The sequence below is a fragment of the Magnolia sinica genome, chromosome 9 (assembly GCF_029962835.1).
Source record: "Magnolia sinica isolate HGM2019 chromosome 9, MsV1, whole genome shotgun sequence".
NCBI lineage: Eukaryota > Viridiplantae > Streptophyta > Magnoliopsida > Magnoliales > Magnoliaceae > Magnolia > Magnolia sinica.
The window spans coordinates 76805600-76826887 of record NC_080581.1 but is presented as its reverse complement, the minus strand read 5'-3'; the positions used below and the strand labels follow the sequence as shown (position 1 = coordinate 76826887).

The window sequence follows — 21288 nt, the reverse complement described above, 5'->3', positions numbered from 1 at the left end:
ATAATGTATTTATTATATCTATACCATTCATGCATCTAGAGAGATCATTTTAGATCAAATGAGTAATATCCAAAGCTCAAGTAGACCACACCACAAATAGCAGTGGGGACTGATTCTCACCGTTAACACATTTGTAGGGCCCACCATAACGCCCACCATAACGTTTATTTTTCATCCAATCCATTCATTAGGTCACACAAATCTGGATGAGGAGGAAAAACAAATATCATATCGACCCAAAACTTTTGTGACACCAAAAGGGTTTCAATGGTAGACCTTTAATCTTCCACTGCTGTTTTCAGTGTGGTCCACTTGATCTTTGGATCCGTCTTATTTTTTGGCTCAAGCCTTACGACGAGCTCGCCAAATGGACGAACGGTTTGGATATAACACATACCTCATGATGGGACCTACAGAACTCGGTGACGACGTCAACACACTAGTCGGTAGTGTGCGGTACACCACTCTATTCCAAAAAAAAGGGTCGGACGCCCCTTTTTTTTTCTAAGCAGAGAGGGTTCCGGCCCCAAATATCTCCCAAATCTTCAGATTCCGGCAAAGATTCTCTAGATTTCGACGAGGATTTCCCCCGATGTCGCCCAAATACCCGGATTTCTTCGGATTTTGACGAATTTCTCTCCCAAATCGAAGATTTCGCTTGCACTAACCTACGAAAGAAGCTTCGATTGGAATGGCCCACCAAATGGAAGCTTTCGATGATGACGATCTCTTGTACAGGTACCGAAATCCAGTTTCTTGGTTTTTTTTTTTTTTTCGATTTTTTCGGCTAATGATAGTTTCGATTTATTTTTTTTCGATTTTTTCAAGGAAATTGCGCGATATCGTCGAAATATCATGCGATATCGACGATATATCGGCCGATATCTGGATTTTGGGTTTTTTGGTATCTTCCGGGGGTTATCGCGAGTGTATCGTCTCGCAGGGTGCGATAACGATAATATCGGCCGATAGTATCGATATTTCGAACACTGGCTTGGAGATCTCCCCGTATGGTTTTGTACACTCTGCCTATTTAAGGTAGATTGTCCTCCAAGGCAGAGGATATTGCATTGCAGCTACAAGAAGAGAAGAAAATTGAATCTAAGTAAAAGAAGAATGGAAAATGGTGCGGGTATCACTGCATACATATATGGACCAGCTACATTAACATGCCAAGCGTGTAAACCATGTGAGCATATCCTGCACTCTGTAACTGTGTGATATAATGTTTAAACATATCCACTCATGCACAAGAAGACATGATGATGTAGAGATTCAACAGAATTGAGCCATGAACCATAATATGCTGGCACCATACACCTCTGGTCTAAGATGAAATTCAACCATATTAAAGTATACACTTCAAGTAGATATTAAAAAGCATAAACCACAAAATAGAATAAGCAACTCAAATACAAGTGACAGAAACCTTACAGAGTTTTGAGATTTGGCATATGTGAAAAGGTTGAAGGGATCGACCTCTTAACTGATTGTTCTTCAAGGTCCTGCATAGTAACATCACTAACAAATGACCTCGCCATGGTGATCACTCGAACAAAAATATTTGGTCAATCAAATCATCAAATGGGCTTCATATGATTTTGGATGTTTTTGAGCATTACATAACATTGCAAACATTATTTCCTATGGCGTGGCCCACTTTTTGTTAGGATCTGCCAGAATTTTCATTCATCGAATCTTGGATTCATATGTTGGACAGGTTGGATGTCACACACCTACTTTGCTTGTAGGCACCTCTAAGTTAGAAGGCCAATGGTCAATATTCTCTACTAAAGTGTGGCCCACCTATAATGGGTTGGTTTGGATGTTTGTAAAACCCCAAGTTGTAAACAATTTATATGGGGAAAAAGGTCTAAAGTCGTCCCACAGTGGTTACACCTAATAAGCAGCATTTTAACTCACATGTAAGTATTCCATACCATCTTTTTTCTTTTCAAATTTATAACCAATCAAACCATTAGATAGGCTACACATAATGTTTCCACGGGTAGCGTTTCCACTAGGCTACATAAACATTAAAAAAAAAAAAAAAAAAAAATCCGATCAAACCATTAGATAGGCTACACGTGATGTTTTCAGTAGTATATAATGTTTCCCGACAGCGGCGCCCGCCATCTACAAGAGCTATACCTATTGGACGGTTTGGATTTCATAAACATACCACATGGGCAATAATTCTCAACTCCACTTCTTAAAGAAAAATAATGGAGGACATTTTGGTAATTTCAACCTTTAAAAAAACCAACAAAAATTTTCTAAAAATCCAAACCCAATTCAAAAAAAAAAAAAAAAAAAAAAAGGGAAAAAAAGAAAAAAAAAAACCTTACTTCCTCTCCTCAAGAAAATAATCCTTGAAGAGCTGCAGCCTCCTTTCCTTCACTTCCTTGCAACTCTTCAAATACCATGCCATGAACTAGATGTTGGGATTACCTGATAGATAGTTCAAATTGTTGATTTAACCCTTGTTATATGATTGGCCATGTCAGACGGAATGGACAACACAGATTGATCCATTCCACCGTACTAGATCTTCTCTCTTCTAAGTTATTCTTTTGGATCCTGTAAGCCGGGGTCATCTAATCGACAATCCCTTTCTATCCACTTTTTGGAATACAATAGCACAAAAGTGGAGAAAAAGGGGTGTATCTATCAAAAAGTAAGAATCTCTCTCTCTCTCTCTCTCTCTCTCTCTCTCTCTCTCTCTTCAAAAAGTAAGAATCTCTCTCTCTTTGTTTTTTTTTCATGGTGACCCTGGCCAAATGTACGGTCGAGATTGATCCATTACATGTAACAGATCATCTCTTTTTTGCTTTTTGTAAGCCGTTGTAACCTTTTTGTCCACTTTTCATAGTACGGTGGTACAAAAAAGTGGAGAAAAAGGATGTATCTATCAAAAAGTAGGGCAGAAATATTACTCATGCTTCCACTCCACGCCCTAAGTGTGGAGGACCTCCTTGGCGAGATCAGGGGAGGAGATGATGACGAGGTTGCGTTGGCCCATTCGGAGGAAGATCTCTCCGAACAAGGGGCGAGATCTGACAGGTTTTGATGGTTGAGATCATCGCTGACTTGGAGCCAGTTGTCGAAGACGAGAGCGGAGAGTGGGCCCGGCGGGAGCTTGAATCGCTTCCTATGTTGCTTTGATACGATAATGGTGACGATACTGGAGAAGAAAAGGGCGAAAAGGGCCTTCTGCAAGAGAGAGAGAGAGAGAGGGGGGGGGGGGGGGGGATGGCAATTGGGGACTTTTGTAATTAGGGCGTATGTTGGATACTTATCTAACGTTTGTCAGCGCTATGTTCCAGGCGTCAATAAAAACATGTTTAAAAAGCGTCGGTGATGCCCTGTATTGTTGTAGTGCTTCTTTGCATTTTTTTCTTTGAGGTTTGAAGTTGATTTTTAAATACACTACAAGAAAAATGACTTTTATCGGCGGTCAAAAGCACCAGTAAAGGTTAAAAATAGTGCCGTGAAAAGCTTTATCCGTACTCAGACAAGCACAGAAAAAAAAGCTCCGGCAAAGGCTTTACTAGTGCTCATCATCATTTACCGGCACTTTTTTCTGGCCACCGTGATCAAACTTTTCCAGCACCCATTTTCATTTTTCTGGTGCATCTGCTAGCCATCGGTAATCACTAAAAAAGCGCTGGGAAAGCTGAAAAAACGCCGGTAGAAGTTTGTCCAAACCGGTAAAAGTCTTCTGAAGCACCGTTGCTGGCCACCAGTAATCACTGAAAAAGCTCCTAGGAACATTAAAAACATCAATAAAAGTTTGTCCGAGTGTCAATAAATGTCTTCCAAATCACGAAAAAGGTTTGAGAAGCACCGTTAAAAGCCGTGCACAACCCACGGCAAAAGCCAGTAAATTTTTATTTTTATTTTTTTTGGTTGGAACTTGTATTTTTTAATATTTGAAACCTAAAAAATGTTAGGGTACAATTAAAAATGAATATTAAACAAAATTTGTATTACTTTACAATAAAATATATAATATTTACAACAATACGTTGAAAATGGTCTTGAATACATTTTAAAAAAATAAAAAAAAATTCTTTCATGTGGTCCACTCCTAGATTGGCCACACTGTCGAATGAAATGGAGAAGACCGAACTGGTAAACCTCTCATCAAGCCACTTCATGCATTAGCTTGTTGAACATAGATGGCACTGTTGGGCTGATCGTCTTTGCAGTCCATATCCCTGCAATCCAATGTGTAATCAAATAACTCGATGTAGGTACTGACTAACAAATACTTTGAGCTAGTTGTGTAATCAAAAGAATCCAACAAGTATCTCTGCTAACAAAAAGAACAAAATAAATAAATAAACATATATTGGAGTAGCAGGAACATTGTATCAAAGAAATTGAAAGGTCAAGAGAAAAAACAATACAATGATTTGGGACATGAATTCTGTTTCCATTGGTTCGGGTGCCTCTGCAACATTTGTAAACCTTGGTCAGAAGAAATTGGTACAGAGAGAAAACAGATTACAACATTTCAATTACAAGCGAGCGGAAACCAATAATACAAGCCAAAAGTTCACCAATTTCAATTGGGTTTTCCTTGTGTTGGAAGCAGTAAAGGAGTTAACGGAATCAACAAAAAGATGATACCAAACAAAATCCAGCAATTCCCAGAAGAAACTGAAAGTTTCACTTCGTTTTCAACAAGCCAGAAACTTGCTGGGTTGAAATTACTAATACTCCCAAGTAAATCATCAACTTGGAATGTTTTGCTACCTTTGAACAGGTCAACTCAACCAAGCTTTCAGTCAGGCCACAAGCTTTTTGAACAATGTACAAAAGAAAATCTACACAGTAATATGCCAGGACTACAACACTTCTTGTTTGCATATCATACCTTTGAAATTTTCTGTTGAACAGCTTGTCAGTAGTGTGGCAAAGCTAGGAGGTAATGATGAGTGAACAGAATCAAAGCTGTTGGTGAGTAATGGTTGCTGCGAACACACATGTTGCTCGCCTGTACTGGGGGAGGTCAATATACTCTGATTGAGGTGAATTTTCATATCCAGTGTCATCTCTTGGATATCCAATTTCTAATATGTTCTTCGAAGTTTCCTGGAATGGAAAAGCATTAAAAAGACAAATACAAGGGAGGAAAAAGATAGATATTTTATCACCACAGTTTGGTTGATGGATCGGTTTTGTTTCATGACATATTGTCAAAAGAATTTGCCATGTTAGTCCACATACAAATATAGAACATAAACATCACCTTATTCAAAATTTTAGTTGATAGAACATACTTTTATTCCTGTCATATGCTTACAAGGACTTACAGAGTCCCTTTTCCTGGGTTTACAGATTGTTCTTTTCCGATTTGGCCATAAGGATCGGACACCCATATTCCAGGACTTTTGTGGCTGGTTTTGTATTTCCTGAAACCTGTGTTTGGAAATGATGATTAAATTGATTTTAGAAAAATAGAAATATGGTAAATGTTTGGTTTGATACCCTTATTTACTTGACTTTGGGAGAGTTTAAAGGAGATTTGTTGTTTTTCAACATTTCAGAAATGTTCCAGTTGCTTTACGTGAGAAAGTAGTATTTCAACTTTAATGGAAAGCTTAATTCTTTATAACAATGTGTGATGTGTGGGATGTGGTAACCATGCAATGGTTATGGTGCATCAGGGAGGCACCAACTTCAGGCAAATCAGTTAAGAATTACTCAAAAGAGTGTTTTCTTCTCTCAAAATCAAATTAATTGTTGATTGTGAACACTTTTCTCAAACTAACCTACGAAACCAAAATATAGCACCACATTTTAAATGAGCAAACCAAAGGCTATGCAGAACAGGGAACAGGTACAATCTGCAGAGCTGACAACACACCTACTGTCGAGCAGCTTCATCATCAATTGTACAAAACAAATAAAGTTTTTATTACAAACTTAGCAATAACTATGATGGAAAAGACACTTCTTCTCCCTCATGAACCAAATCCTAAAAACACCAAGTGCACCATTGGTAACTCTTTCGTAAAAAAAAATACAAAGGCGATACACAGCAGGCATTACTATGACATGCAAGTCCTATGCTCATCAGCACATATGGATCCCCATGTACTACTGTTAGGGCCTGTTTGATTTTCCATGTTACATGTAAATCATGGTAAATAAGTAATTATTACCTTTTCACCTTGTTTGAAAATATGAGAGTAATTCCACCTCAAAAATTGAAATAAAAGTGTTGACTTAAATATGTGGACTCCACCATAATGTATATGATATATCCGCACCGTCCATCTATTTTATTAGAACATTTTAGAGCATGAACCGAAAATTGAGGCAGATCCAACACTCAAATGGGCCACATGAAAGGAAACAGTGGCCTTAATTCGTCCACCATTGAAAGTTATTTTCTTCACTAGGCCCACATTAAGGTTTTTTTTTTATCATCTAACCTGTTCATAGGGTCACACAGACATGGATAAAGGGAAAACACAAATATCAGCTTGATCCAAAACTTTTAAGGGCCCAAGTAGTCTTAAATGGTAGGTGGTCAATTCCCATTGTTTCATGTGGTGTGGTCCACCTGAGCTTTGGATTTGCCTCATTTTTTTTGCTCGTGCCATAAATTCGGCTGACATAACAAATGAGCGGCGTGGATAAGTAGCATACCTCACGATGGGCCCCACATTGATATTGTAAATTTCTCGATTTAAGTGTTAAAAAAGTAAGTTGTCACATCGGCATTGGGAAAGATGTGGTAATTACATAGTAAATAATTATTACCTATGTTACATGGTAATTACACTTGAGCAGAAAAATCAAACAGGCCCTTAAGTTGCAACAAACAGAGGATTTGGCACTACTGACTGCTAGCACTCTGTCACAAGAGTTGCACCAATACTCATTGCCAGTTGCTGCTAAATACTATCAAATATAATGTTAATAAGGCATTCTCATTCATTTTTCTGTTTCTGAATGAGAATGAATGCTTAAGTTAGTAATGCTTCAAGTACATGAAACAAGAATCTAATTGGATTTTTTGGGAAAAAAGATAAAGAAAATTGAATTTTGAGATTGTTTACCATCACCAGAGGCTGGATCGTTATTGGCGGCAGAAATCCAACTTAACCATAATGTTACAAGTTCCTTGCTTTTGTTGTATGGTGAAATTTTAATATTCTCTATCCTAAGATGTTTGCAGACAGACTTGTTTGTAAAGATGCAACATGCATTATAAGTTCTTGCCTCAATTGTTTTTCTTTACAAATATCACATTCTATACATTGAATAAGAATCATTTTACTGAAAAAATTTAGCAGATAACAAAGATAGCTGCAACTTACAGTTAATATATTGGAAATGCACATCCTACAATCATATCCCATTAAAAAAAAAAAAAGAATAGATTTCTTTAGATCAGCAATGTATCAAAAGCTAGAAACAATAGCTGATTTCTACTTTCCAGAGAAGTGTGCAACAAAAGATCCCAGAATGAGGGACATACTCATGTACAAAGTTAACCCAATTTGCTCTTGTGAATGGATCCGAGTTCAATACCTTCAAATGAAAATCATTTTTTGAGGAATTGTAATTTTCCTTATTGTGGAGAAAAAGGGGCGGAATTCATCATCATATATATAAATAAATAAATAATCCTTCATCGACCACCATATCGAATTTCGCAAAAAAAAAAAAAAAAAAAAAAACAAAAACAAACTCATGGACTAGAAAGTAGAGCAGAGTAAATGATGAAATATGTAGTTTTCCATTCACTCATGATTCAATGTTAGTTTTTCATATCCATGTATTCATTCAACAATCTAATCAACCTACTAATTAAATAATTATTAAAAAAAAGAGCTTGGTGGAAATACCTTATTTCATAAAAAATGATCCGGATCAACGGCAGTAGAGAGTAATTATTTCACCTTTGCAGTTCCTCTGCCTACTTGAAGATGTTTGTTGCTGTATGCGTGTACTCGTCGAGTCAGAATTGAGAGAATTCAAGATGAAAATAAAATTAAGAAGCAGCGAAAATGTAGGGGAGATGCCGGGGCAAAAGAGACCCATAAATCAAACATCGAATCTACGAAGCAATGGAAAAATAACATTTACCAAAACCTGAAAATCTCCTCTTTGGCAAGTGAAGAAACTCAACATGCTTCATCTGTCCTTTGTCCGTCTTGTGTAGCTGTAGAACCAATGACTGACATATGACAATCCCTTCAAGAATACCATAAGATCCACCATAGAAAAAACTCAAAAAAATAAAAAATAAAATCAAAAGAATAAAAAATTTAGAACCCCAACCAGATCCCCTAGGAAGAAAATCCCGCCCGACGATGCTCTCCAAAACCGATGGTTTTCCAGAATTCTGCAATCAAATGAAATAAAATCAAAGCATAAACCACATAAATCAACAAAAATGAAGCTAAAGTATATGAAAACAGATTGAGAGACAAACCTGTCCACCGACGACAGTGACGAACAGAAGGGCTTCCTAATGAGTTAGCAGGGCGTTGTCGCCACCGTAGTCGGTGAGGACCGTATGGGCCCTCCTGATCCTGTTCACGAGGCCAATCAAGCTCTCCACGAGAAGCAGGGGAAGCGATGGTGAGAGACTCTGCAGCTGCAACAGCAAAACCGAAAATGCTTCTCCCAACCAACTTGATCCAACTTCCATCCCATCCATCCGTCTTAAATCCAACTGTTCTAAAGTTGCTATCATCGGATCGGTTCTGCGAATGGACGACAAATCAGCATAATCCAGAAGAACTAGGAGAGATAGATTTTCTCCATTTTACATTAATCCGATGATTTGGACAGAGAGATTGATGGGAATCAGAATCTCCCAGCGAAGGTTTCAGAGATTAAGGGAAATAATGAAATTGAAGTTCGATTTAGGGCAAAGAGCTTCCATGTAGGGCATGAACATTTTTAGTTTGTTATGGTTTTTTGGAGTTCCAAAGAAGGAAACCTGATGGGGAGAGCGAGGGAGGGAGGGAGGGAGGGAGAGAGAGAGAGAGAGAGAGAGAGAGATGATTAGGATTTTGTGCTTTTAGCTTTCGAGACCCTTTGCTAGTGCCCAGTTTTAGTTAGCATTGGCAAATGGTACCCCCAAATGGTGGATACATTTTTTTAGGCAATAAATCAATAAACAAAGCTTGTGAAAGAACTAAATACATCAGCAGCAACTCATAGTGCCCATCTTCAAATATCAAAATTAGGGAAATCAATGTGGCACACAGTTCAGAAGTTGCAAAAAGCCAGGAAAGGAAACATCATGACATTGAAGGTATGCTTCATTCATTGAAAAACCAAAGAAAAACAGTAAACTTCAAACTTCTTGCTCATGTCAGTTAAAACATAAACGCAAAATTATGAATCCACATACTGTCATCCATTTTGAATTTGATAGCATCTTATGTAAATTTCTTCATTTTTGCATCGGGCAATTGTTAAGTGTTGTTCTTTGCGAATCGTCCACCACAATACAAGGCAAGATGTTATCATGTGAGCCCAATCAAATTCAAAAAGTTGTTTCCCTTCGTAGATTGTGATCAATTGGCCAGAGAAATGAAGTTCATCTGTTAAGCACAATCAATAACAAATTGCAATCTGCAATAGCTTACATCCAAATACACTGGTCTAGATAGAGGACTGGTGCAACTTTTCCAAATACACTGGTCTACATCAAACTGCAACAATAGATTATGTTCCAACATCCCAGCTAGTTACATGATCCAACAACTCCCCCATAACCTGCAAAAAAAAAAAAAGACTTGAATTTTCTACCAGGCTTTGAGCCAATAGCTACCAAATAGTACACATCCAATGTAAAAAGCTTCAATGACATATCATAAGGTATTTGAATTGGAGCTTGCTTGCTCACTCAAGGTTCATTGTCATGACAAAAGCTATGGGAATGCAACTTTCCAGAATCATAGAGAAGATGTAATCTAAAATAAAAGGATTAGAGCCTGAACTATAGATGATGTCCTACAAATCTCCATCAGATTGGAAGATCCAAAACCTTTTATTTTGGTAGAGGTCAGCAGATTACTGACAAATTCATATCATATTAGCCAGTATGTATCAAGAATTTCAAGTGATTGATATGACGCATAGAAATAATATGTAAGACGTTGGAACTTTGTCTAAGTTCTATATTCCATCCATTTATGACTGAAAGCAAAAGACCTCACCATGGAGCTGACGTGCATCACATGGGAGTATCGTTCGACATTCATAAGCTTCTCCACTTTTACATATCCGGACTTTGAGACCTGCATCAATAGCCTGTTTGAATACAAGCTTGTGTAGATCATTCTTTGTGAAATGATTCCCAACTAAATAAGACATGCAATCAGAAATCAAGATAAGAACTGCAATTATCAATCATAGGCAGGGTCATACACAAGATGTACACAGGCTGAGTAATAGACAAAAATTTTTTAAAAAAAAAGATAACATTTGCAATAAAAGGCACCATCTGCACACATAAAACACTCAGTAGATGACCCTAGATCATTTGTGGGTGCGCTGAAATTTTAGAGGAGACGACAGCTGCAGGTTCATGCAATTTTTGCAAGAGTTCATGCTTAAAGTTCAGAAAAAGGAAAATTCATAGGGGATAAAACCAATAGCTCCCTTAATCCATTGCATAAAGTGAGGAGATGATAAACAAAACAAAACAGTCCATAGAAAATAGTAACTAATACACAAGTTTGACTTTTTTCTTCAAATTTGATGACTTAAAACCACTTACATATTTTAATCTTAAAACAAACCATGCATCATCTAAGTACATTAAAAAAATCATACAAGGTGCCTCACTAGCAGATGCAGTTTCTGAAATGGAGTGAGCAATCTTGTCAAAAAAAAAAAAGATAGAAGAAGAAGAAGAAGAGGAAAGGAAAAAAAAAAAAAAAACAATGGTATAACAAAACTATGTTAGGAGTTCAAAACCCCATTTGAATTAGAATTCCAAGTCTCTGTGTAGCGGATGCCTTAAATATCCAAGCATCTGAGTTGGGTACTCCAGTTTTTCGGAATGATCTAATTATTGTAGGTTGTCTATATCTAAATCTCTTTGTGGTCTACAGTTTAAAGAGCAAGATCATGAGACTCATGAAAAAGGTTTTGATGCGAGATTTCTTGGTTTAGCCATGAACAACAAAATGATGTCACATTTCGAAAAATATTGTAAACTAACCATAAGACATCCACAACTTACGGAGGTTTAGAATGACTCTATAGTTGTGACTTGTGAGTAGAATAAGTTTTGTGCAGATGATTGACTCTCTTCCACCTTCCTTGTAGTACATACTATCTAACAAAGTTGCATATGTTTTATAATTCTACTTAATGCAGAGGCATTTTCACACCGGGCTCGAGTTGGGTCGCTTGTGGGATGTAGGGGCACACTCGGGGTGGGTGCGGCCCACGGATGAGGTCTCGTGTTCGAGACTCCTCACCGGGGCTGATTAATGCGCATTTCATACCGGACTCGAGTGGGGTAGCCCATGGGATGCGGGGACACACTCAGGGTGGGTAGCCCATGTGATTTGGAGCCCACGAAGGGGGTTCGGCCAAGGTCTTAAACCCATGAGATGTGGGGCCTGGGTTATGAGATAAAGGGATTAATTTGTCATACTCTAACAGTTCGAGCTTTTAGAGCAAGTGGTTAATTGTCCTGCATCAAATTGATATCAGAGCAGGAGGTCTCGTGTTCTAAACCCCACACTGGGGGTGATTAATGCAGAGGCATTTTCACACCGGGCTCGAGTGGCGTCGCTCGTGGGCAAGATATTCTGTATCAGTAACAGTGGCTGTAACGGTCACCACCATTACCGATATGAGTATCGGCTGTAACGGCCGATACGGGGTGAAACGACTATTACGACCACCATAACGGTTGAATTTATTTTTTTTGCCCGGAAAATTTTGAAAAAATATTTAGAAAATTAAGAATAATGTAGATATTCCAAATATGTATTCATTTTTTGTTTTGAACATGTTTATGGTAGTGTAACGGTCCACTCTTTGGTGAGAGTGTTGTATCGGGCTCTTTAGTGAATTTGTGAATATGATTATATGTATCTAATGTTTACACATCACAATCAAGCATTAAAACTAAAAATAAGAAAAATTGCATAAATACTATTTTTCAATTTTTTGAAAAAAAAAAAGGCCATCGGAGCTTCTATTAGCTCAAATCACTTCAATCTACAATTTTAATATTAAAAACTATAGTAAGAGTGGTCAAAATCTATTGTAAAATGATATAGGAGAGTTTTTGTAAAATAATAATAATAATAATAATAAATTTAAAAAAAAAATGGGGAGAAAAATGGATTTGAATAGAAAACAAGGGGCTATTTTTCGACCATTACTGGGATAACGGTCGTTATGCCGCGAAACAGCCTTTACAGCCACCGTAACAACCATTACAATCCCAAAAAATCAACTGCCCCGTTTCACCCCCGTATCGCGTAACGGTCATGGCCGTTACCTATACGTATCGGCCTTTACAGGCGTATCATAATGGATACGGAACACCTTGCTTGTGGAATGCAGGGGCACACTCGGGGTGGGTGCGGTCCATGGAGGAGGTCTCGTGTTCGAGACTCCTCACCAGGGGTGATTAATGCGCAATTCATACTGGATTCGAGTGGGGTAGCCCGTGGGATGCGGGGACACACTCAGGGTGGGCAGCCCATGTGATTTGGAGCCCACGAAGGGGTTTCGGCCGAGGTCCTAAACCCATGAGATGTGGGGTCTGGGCTATGAGATAAAAGGATTAATTCGCCATACTCTAACAGTTCGAGCTTTTAGAGCAAGTGGTTAATTGTCCTACATCACTACTACAGTATCAGTCATCATTTGAATGGTGCAGACTTGTAGGACTATTTATTTTCTTTTGGACAATTATAGTCTTTTAGAAAATGAGACTTTGTGTTCCTTAAACAATTTTATTCAGTTGCCAAATTGCTAATTACATGATATAGTTGCATCATCTTTATGTACTCATTTGTGCTGACTATCAGTATATGATCATTTTCCTTGGTCTAGTTTCGACATTGTTTACCATTTGTTATGTAGGAAAGGCCTCACATGTTTCAATTTGTTCCTAGCAGAAAACAAGTAAGAAACAGAGCTTCTCTTGTTATATGGTACCATTTTTATGGAATGATTTACTTCTTTTTCAGGTAAAAGCAGTGAAGAAGCTTCTTAAGATGATCGCATAGAATAGTAGAAGAAGGCTTGAGGGAGTGCCTGTATTTACTGCCTAAAATTTGAAAATTGCAATAGCTACAACTGGTGGAATTAAGTGGTATGCTGTTTCAGTTTTATATGTGTTTTTGTTTATCATATTTGTAGCATTTAGAAAAGGACTGTGGTTATAAATCCTTCTGAATTTTGCTGAAAACTGTGGTTACTTCAGAGCACACATCAGCAAAGGGAAACTCCTCCAAGTTTTCGAAGGGGAAACTATAGAAGATATGAAATATCAGAACTCGTAATTGAAAAACAGCTCTAAGTTGGATGGATTCCACCCAAAACAGATGAATAATCCAGGAAGTGATGCAGTCACTGCAGGATGGTAATTTTCAAGTTGTGAAGTGTAGAGCATCTGTTTTCTGCTATTCTGTAATCCTATTCTGAATAACACAACTAGTAATAATAGAACAAGGCAACCTTAAAGGTAGCAACATTGAAACGTTCTTCAATCCTATGTTTTACCCTTCTTTTACCATTGTTTTTTACTTTCACTTTTTAATCATTGCCGACTCCTTAATTCTAATTCTAAAAGAAACATCTAATAAAAGACCTTATCCCCTTAGAATCTACTTATGGATTTAATCCCCAACCAAGTTCAGATGCAAATGAGTCATGCCTAGAACATTCAAGACTCTGCATACAGTAGACCGAAGATTACCTGACATGAAGATCAGATCAGTCCACCAAACAAGTGGGCCACCACATACGGAAGCACTGGAGATTTAAATCAGACTTGACAACAGTCTAAAATTGATGTACATGTGTGACTCACCTGACAAGTGTACCAACCTAACGTGTGCACGAGGTGATCTTCATGGTGGGGCCACGCTGTCATATACAATCTTGGTAGATTTCCAAGCTAAAACACTATCAAAAGGCCTACTATTCGCTAATGAGAGTTACCTGATCCAAGCAAGAAGACCAAAAGCAGCGTCCCGATGGACTGCAGGATGCGAGATACCTGATCCAAGCAAGAAGACCAAAAGCAGCGTCCCGATGGACTGCAGGATGCGACAAAGATCTGCTCTGAAGAGCAGCAAATGAACGGCGACGGCCAGCAGATACTCCAAGACAACAGAATATACCGGGACCTCACTAGCAATGATGCTGAGGTTGGTCATGGGGAGCGCCACCAGAGTGCTGACGAGGGTGCCATTCAGCGCGCTCTGCACTTTCGTCTTCTCTGACCTTCCCATCCCATTTCAAAACAAACATCTTTGAATCAAAATATCAAAATAAAGAGAAGAAAGGAGAAATGAATCAAGGCAGGATCGATGAGTGGGAAGTAGTACCAGAGGCCGAATGCACCAGCTGTGAAGAGCGAGGTCCATATTCCCCAATGATCGTAAGGAGAGATGACCGGTGGGAATGAGATGTTGAAGTGGGCGGCTGTGATTTTCAGCCGTCAGTCGTGGGGTTTTCCGGGAGTGGTGATGAAGGGATGGTATTTGTTGGGGAGTGAAGGTTGGGAAGTGAAAAGGGCGGTTGCTGAGATGGTTGGAAGGTGATGACGGGTAAGGAGATGCGATCGTACGGATGGTGAGGGCTGTGATGAGAGGGCGAGTGGAGCTAAAGAAGGTCAGCGGCGGATATTAATATGGGGGGCTCTCCTTTCTTTAAATCGCGGCGACCACAAAAATCGCCTGCATATCCTGGCCATACATGTTGGCCACGGTAAAAATGTGCCAGTTATGCTACTTTCTTTATATATATATATAGAGAGAGAGAGACGGTCCTATGAGGTCGAGCTGTGTGGGCCCCATTGTGATGCGTGTCGAACATCTATCCCATCAGTCAGATGCACCATTCCATGGTGGACCACGACCTTAAAAATCAATTCCATGCATGACTTGGGTGGGTCACACCACATACAATAGTTGAGAGGGGTTATTTTCCCATTAAAACATTCATAATACTTTATTAGGCTCACTGAGATGTGATTCACGAATCCATTCATCCATTGTGTGTGTCCCACTTAGATGAGGGGTCAGACCAAGTTTCAGCCGCATCCAAAACTAAGGTAGGCCCCACCAAGTGATTTTATATGTTTTAGGCATGTCTTCACATGGTTCTAGATGGTATGGCCCATATAAATTCCATATACAGCTGATTTTTGGGATATATCTTAAACTAAAGGGTATCTATCATATGCACGGTGTAGATGGTCGACACACATAACAGTGGTTCCCACACTGCTCGACCTCATGGGAAATTCCCATGAGATCCACCTCATAGTACCATCTCTCTCTCTATAGTTATTTCGCCCACACCGCTCCACCTTATGGGAAATTCCCATGAGATCCACCTCATAGTACCATCTAATCAAAGACACATTTGGTATAAGGAGATATCCAATGAGATAAGGTAATTCATACCTAATCTAATCCCTTCCGCCCCTCCATAAAATTTAAAAAAAAAAAAAAAAAAGTAAAAACGGAATGTATCCTTCATGCAATTCCTCTCAAAAAAAAAAAATCCCAAAAAAGGATACAAGAGGGAGGAGAGTTTATCCTCAGTTTGTCCATATGGCCCACTTTTGGACAATCAAAGCCATTCACGGTAATCCGGGCACTAAATTAACTATAGAATTAGAGGAGGTGATCATATCCTCTCTGCTCGATAGTAGTTAGGTAGACCTTTGGATGTAGATTATCCATTTTGCGTGAAGGTCTCAAGATCGCGTAAACAGTCAAATCCTGTAGGCCCACCCATTTGCACCATTCATCATTAATATAGGACCAAACAGAATGGCTAGATTAGCTTGGATGGAAACGTCCACCAAAATAGGCTAGATCAGTGTAAACCTAATTCAATTAGAAGGTCATTTGTTTACGTGTGGAAATGAAAATTAGACTTATCAATGGTCAAAACCATGACATCCGCTCGTAAACTAGACACCCAAAGTACAAATGTTACGAGTAAATTATTGCCAAACGCTTCTATTTAATGATTCTAAGATAGGAAAGTTTTCTGAGTGGAATCATTCAACAAGGGTTCGACTGATTGAATTGATGGTTGGATGTACTTAGGTTTAGGTCCTAAAATATTGAGCATGATAACAGCAAAATCCAACGGCAGTGAAGTGCTACATTTTATTGTTTTTGTTTGGCTCTAGTTCAGATACTATTTTCATGATGTGGAGAAGCAAACATGTATTTTTAAACCATCATTTAGATGGAAAGGACATCAAGGGCTCATTTAGATACTACCAAATAAATAACTTTTTTAACTAATGTAAATCATTAAGTTACTTTTTTTAATTAAGTTAGTTTGACTATTAAATTAGAATAACTTTTTAGAAAATATACCTTATTTATTTCAGTCTGTTTTATTATTATTTTTCTTCCAAAAGCAAATTATTTTCTTTGTTTTTGTTGGTCACACTGAAGGTTGTTAATATTTGCAACCCAACCTGTTGCTGGGTACACAGACGCAGTTACCGTGAGCACTAACACTAACTTAATGTATAACTAGTGGGCCGCCAGTTTGTGGACCCCACTGATGTATGTGATGCTCTCATTGTCCACCCATTTTCAGGCCCAAACCGTGGCAGATTTAAATCTCAGACATGGGGCCCACCATCTTACGGTGGTGACCAAGCTCCTACCGCTGAAACCTCTCTGAAGTACCACCCTGCCACATGTGTTAGATCATCACTCTCCATCCCTTTTGTCAGATCCTTTTGAGTGTGGGTCTAACCACGTGGGACAGTGGGACCCACTATAATTTTGAGGAATTCACATTGTCCATCAAATGACACCTACCATTGCACATGCCCTGATGGCCCACCTCTCTATACATTTTGTATATCCATGCCATCCATCCGTTTTCCTATTCATGTGATGCCCACCACCATAGCCTTCCTAGGGTCGGTGAAATGGAGCCCACAAATGGGATCCACTGTAATGTACTTGCTATCAAAGCTAATTAAGTGGGCCACACTACTAAAAAACAATGAGGATAGAATCTCAATCATTGAAACACTCCGGGGTCCAGTGAGTAAACCCCACAACAGAAAAATCATGGGGATTTAAACCCGCACCATTGAAAACCCCTAGCCTATGTTGCTATATGTGTTGTGTGACAAAGTTCGTCATTCCTTTTTTCTTTACTGTTCTTTTATTTCAAGCTCGCTTTATGGTAGATCGAGCAGAGAGGGAGAGGGGAGGGTTTGAGAGTAGAGAGAGAGAGAGAAAGAGAGAGAGATCCGGCGGAGAGGGATAGGCAGAGGTAGATCGACCGTAGAGGGAGAGGGAGAGGCGGGGAGAGAGAGAGAGAGAGAGAGAGAGAGAGAGAGGAAGTGGTAGATTGAGAGGAGAGGGAGAGGCGCAGAGAGAGAGAGAGTCGGGGGCAGGTAGAAGGAGAGTGTCGGGGGCTGGGATCGAAATGAGGGGGTGTATGGTTTATATATATATATATAGAAAGAGAGAGATTAGTCGGCGCCCTCTTTTACTTAGCACCGGTGCAAGGTCCACCCAAAGTGCCAGTTAAGCTCTTGTTTGTTGTGGACATCTGATGGTTGATAAATGAGACAATCAGTAACAGTTCCAATTTCAACATCAGATGTCCATTTAAGGCTATCATTTGTGAACAATCTTCACCGTCCATATTGATGTGTTGAGAGCTGTGGAGCCCATCCTGATGTATGTGTTTTATATCCACTTTGTACATCCTATTTTACCAGCTCATTTAATGCATGAAGTCAAGAAAGAAATAGATTCATAGCTCAAGTGGAACACAACACAAGAAGCAGTAGAAACCTTCTTATGGCTGTCTGTAATGTTTATTTGAAATCTAACATGTTGATAAGGTTACACACACGGGGATGAAGGAAAAATACAAATATCAGCTTAATCCAAAACTTTTGTGAGTCCAAAGAAGTTTTTGGTAGTGATCATTCAATCACCACTGTATTCAATAGCATGGTCCACTTGAGCTTTAGATCCCCTTTTTTTAGGGGAGTGATGCCTTAAAATGAGCTTGAAGAATGAATGTATTTATTGTTCACACTCCAAGTGCAGGGTTGTGATGTAGTAATAAACTCGGTAAGACCGAGGTTGAATCCACATGGACTGATACCTGTACGTTATCTGGAACCAAGTAGAACTAGAACTAGACTAAGATGTGATCTAAACCAAATAGAATTTAAGGAGTAATTGTGGAATAATTATCTAAAACTTATAGAAATTGATGAATAATGGTGAGAGATTAATGTAAAACTTAAGGAATTTAGAGGAAGGAAACTAGGGATTCAGAGGATCCACTTGTAGAGATCAGGGAGAACTTATGCCTGCTTCAGAAATCATGGAAATTTACTAGACTTCCATTGATATAGTTTTCAAGGGGTGAAAGGTATATGAATTAGAATGGATTCCATCATCTAACCATGCCCAGGAGACAAAGCAAACAACAGGATTAAACTAATTACCAACCAATCATCAATGTATGAGGATCAGGAAGGGTACTGTCATCCTACCATGCCCATGGGACAATGATGAACAACAGGGGTTCCTGACTTCATAAAAAAAAAAAGGGAAAAGAAATACTCAAAGCCATTGCAAATCCATTGTAATTTCAGTCACAACAGACCATAAAAGACTAGGAAAAATATTCCTTTAATAATCAAATATATCAAATTCAGTTTATGAATTAAAGGCATACAGTAAAATCTCCCATCTCACTACAGGCTTCACCTCTTAGCCCTAGCTAAGAGGTTTAGCCACACATGAATGGGCTAAGTCTTATAAAATAAAAGAAATATCAAGGAAGAAGAAGAAGAAGAAGAAGAAGAAGAGGGAGAACCAGGAACGAGCACCTGTCTTCACGTCCCTTCCAGCCTTCCCACGTTCAAAACCTTCCGCCAATCAAGCTCCAATCCCCGCTAAAAAAAACAAGCTCGCCACCAGCCACGTCCCTGCTACTCTTCCACGCACAGCAGCAGCAGAACACTCACCGTTTCCACGTACAGCAGCAGCAGAACCTCACCGTTTCCACGTACAGCAGCAGCAGAACCTCACCGTTTCCACGTACAGCAGCAGTAGAACACTCTCCCAGAACGTGCTTCTCTCTCTCCTTTTATCTTTCTCCACCAGCCTCCTTTCTTCCGTCTTCTTATACAGGACTGTCGTCCGGGAGTCCTACCCGGAATAGGGTGCGAAGACACTCCTCTTTACGCAGCCAGGCGCGGCAGTAGCGTGCGCAGCAGCAGAAACGCAAAAGCATCTTGTGTTCGGACAGAGATTTCGAACGACTGATTGTCCAAAAGCAGAATTGGACTTCTTGGAGGTGGTCACGGCTCCCTGTTGATGAGAATGAACGATTCGGATTGCTGATCCGATCACCGTCCTGATCACGGAACGGCCCGGAAGTTCCGGCTGTGCGCAACAGGGCTTACGGAAGTGGTCGGCGCTGATGCTTGGTGGGGTCCACTTTGACTAATCCTATGGAGAATCAAATCCATTATACTAGCTTCTGTATTCATGCCTGATCACGAGTCCAAATTCAAAGTGAATCCGTGTGTCGGATGGGCCACACCATTAGTCAATGTATCAGGAAAAATTTCTTCTACCGTCTTGATTGTCTGCATGGGAATCCTGGAATCTATTGGGTTTTGGTAGGCGCCCTCCCCTGGACAATCTGGTCGGTTTGGATCAGCCGTCCAATGAATGCAAGTGGGTCACTCACCCTCCCAGTGGACGGGCTGCGTAAGTGCACGAAGAAGGAAATTTCCTTCTTTCGAATTTCTACAGTCAAAGGCGGTTCGACCATCTTTGGTGTTGCCGTACACGGCTAGTGCACTTGTGCACTATGCACACACCACTCAAGGTGGGGTCCGATGTGATGTATATGAGAAATCCAATCCTTCCATCCGATCTGTTGTATCATTTTAACAGTTGGAACCAAAATTGAGGCATATCCAGCTTGCAGGTGGGCCCCAGATAAATGAATTGTTGGCTGATTTGTCCGTTGGGCCACTTCCACAGAGATCCAGGAGCTGAAATTCGACGTGTACGGTTCATTTGTGGTCCTCAGGCCATGTATGAAGTTTTGAGCCGAACAGATGGTGAAAACCCTGTGATCTTTCATTCTGACCGACTTTCAGGCCACTTGAGCTTCAGTTTCTTGGTTTTCTTGGATTTCTGGCGTCGATCTTGGTCCCCTGGAGTCCGTCCCTTGCCTTGGTGCTCCTGGAGCGTCAAATCCTTGCATTTACCACCCTTTTTCAGTCCATTCTCGTAAATACACTCTGCATCACAAACACAATTAAATCAGGCCATTAAGCGGTATCATGCGTGTAAATCTATGCAGCAACTGGGTCTGATATGCAATATTTGACCCTAAATACAACCCCCAACCAGCATTTTGCTAGTCCCGAGCAAAATATGCGAAAAGTAAGTTGAGAATTACAGAACAATTTATAAACTCGAGTGATTTTTACAGAGTAATCCAGATATGAGAATTTTTAGATTCATGACTGTTGGATATTACTTTCTCCTAGACTCAAGCGCACGGTAAACTTCATAATCAAGTTCAAAGTATTATTCCATTAATTAGAAAAATTCTAACCATTGAGATCTATGAGCATACAGTATAATCTCAGCTTGTCAACATTAAGATTCTCCTCGATATTTAAGGATATCATTGGTTACAATTAAGAGAATTCACGATAACTCAACTTGGCTTACACATTATCTTTTTATTCTTTTAATTTTTTTTTAATTTTTTTTTTTTTGATTTTTTCCTTAGAAGTAACACCACGAAGAGAGATCAGATCCGCACCTATAGGGAGCAAACCTATGGTAAAGACTGTTTGTCCAATCCATTCAATTTTCCAAGTTGGTTCTTTTCATGTTTTAGTGATTACCAAGTTAATCCTGAAAAAAAATATCGAACTGAAACCTTAATATGTAAACGAGATGTGTCCTGCGAATTCATGACTCCATCACTGTTTACAATTTCTAGTAATGGATTAACGATTCAAACTTAGCTGTGAAATTTAATAGATAACTG

The 21288-nt window shown here is 39.3% G+C and overlaps 1 protein-coding gene and 1 long non-coding RNA gene across 24 annotated transcripts; one reads left to right on the top strand and one right to left on the bottom strand.

Annotated features, from left to right (window-relative positions):
* Positions 1–3949: 3949 nt before the first annotated feature.
* Positions 3950–14703, bottom strand: LOC131255738 (uncharacterized). Of its 23 annotated transcripts, none has more exons than XR_009176350.1 (7): positions 8459–8616; positions 8305–8368; positions 8110–8217; positions 7869–7959; positions 4883–5100; positions 4413–4456; positions 3950–4220 (listed from the first exon to the last, which is right to left on the bottom strand). XR_009176350.1 is itself a non-coding variant. In XM_058256543.1 (4 exons), exons 1-4 carry the CDS (start codon positions 14607–14609, stop codon positions 4157–4159), a joined length of 228 nt encoding a protein of 75 aa, XP_058112526.1. In that variant the 5' UTR covers positions 14610–14686; the 3' UTR covers positions 3950–4156. The 23 variants fall into 23 exon arrangements, 3 of the variants coding, with proteins under 3 accessions (XP_058112526.1, XP_058112523.1, XP_058112524.1); XR_009176346.1 differs by having other exon boundaries at positions 8110–8185; XR_009176348.1 differs by having other exon boundaries at positions 8116–8185.
* On the top strand, positions 12957–13678 carry LOC131255740 (uncharacterized). Its single transcript, XR_009176362.1, has 3 exons — positions 12957–13140; positions 13206–13330; positions 13442–13678. It is a non-coding gene; the product is annotated as an uncharacterized LOC131255740 (long non-coding RNA).
* Positions 14704–21288: the final 6585 nt, after the last annotated feature.

Excerpts from the sequence above, each read along its gene's own strand:
- LOC131255738 (XM_058256540.1), bottom strand. The coding sequence starts at position 14,399 with ATGACCAACCTCAGCATCATTGCTAGTGAGGTCCCGGTATATTCTGTT. Across the intron at positions 4,457-10,199 it reads TGATGCACGTCAGCTCCATG|AGGCACCCGAACCAATGGAA; the intron begins GTGAGGTCTTTT and ends CAAATGTTGCAG. Across the intron at positions 4,221-4,412 it reads AATTCATGTCCCAAATCATT|GGATATGGACTGCAAAGACG; the intron begins GTATTGTTTTTT and ends ATTGGATTGCAG.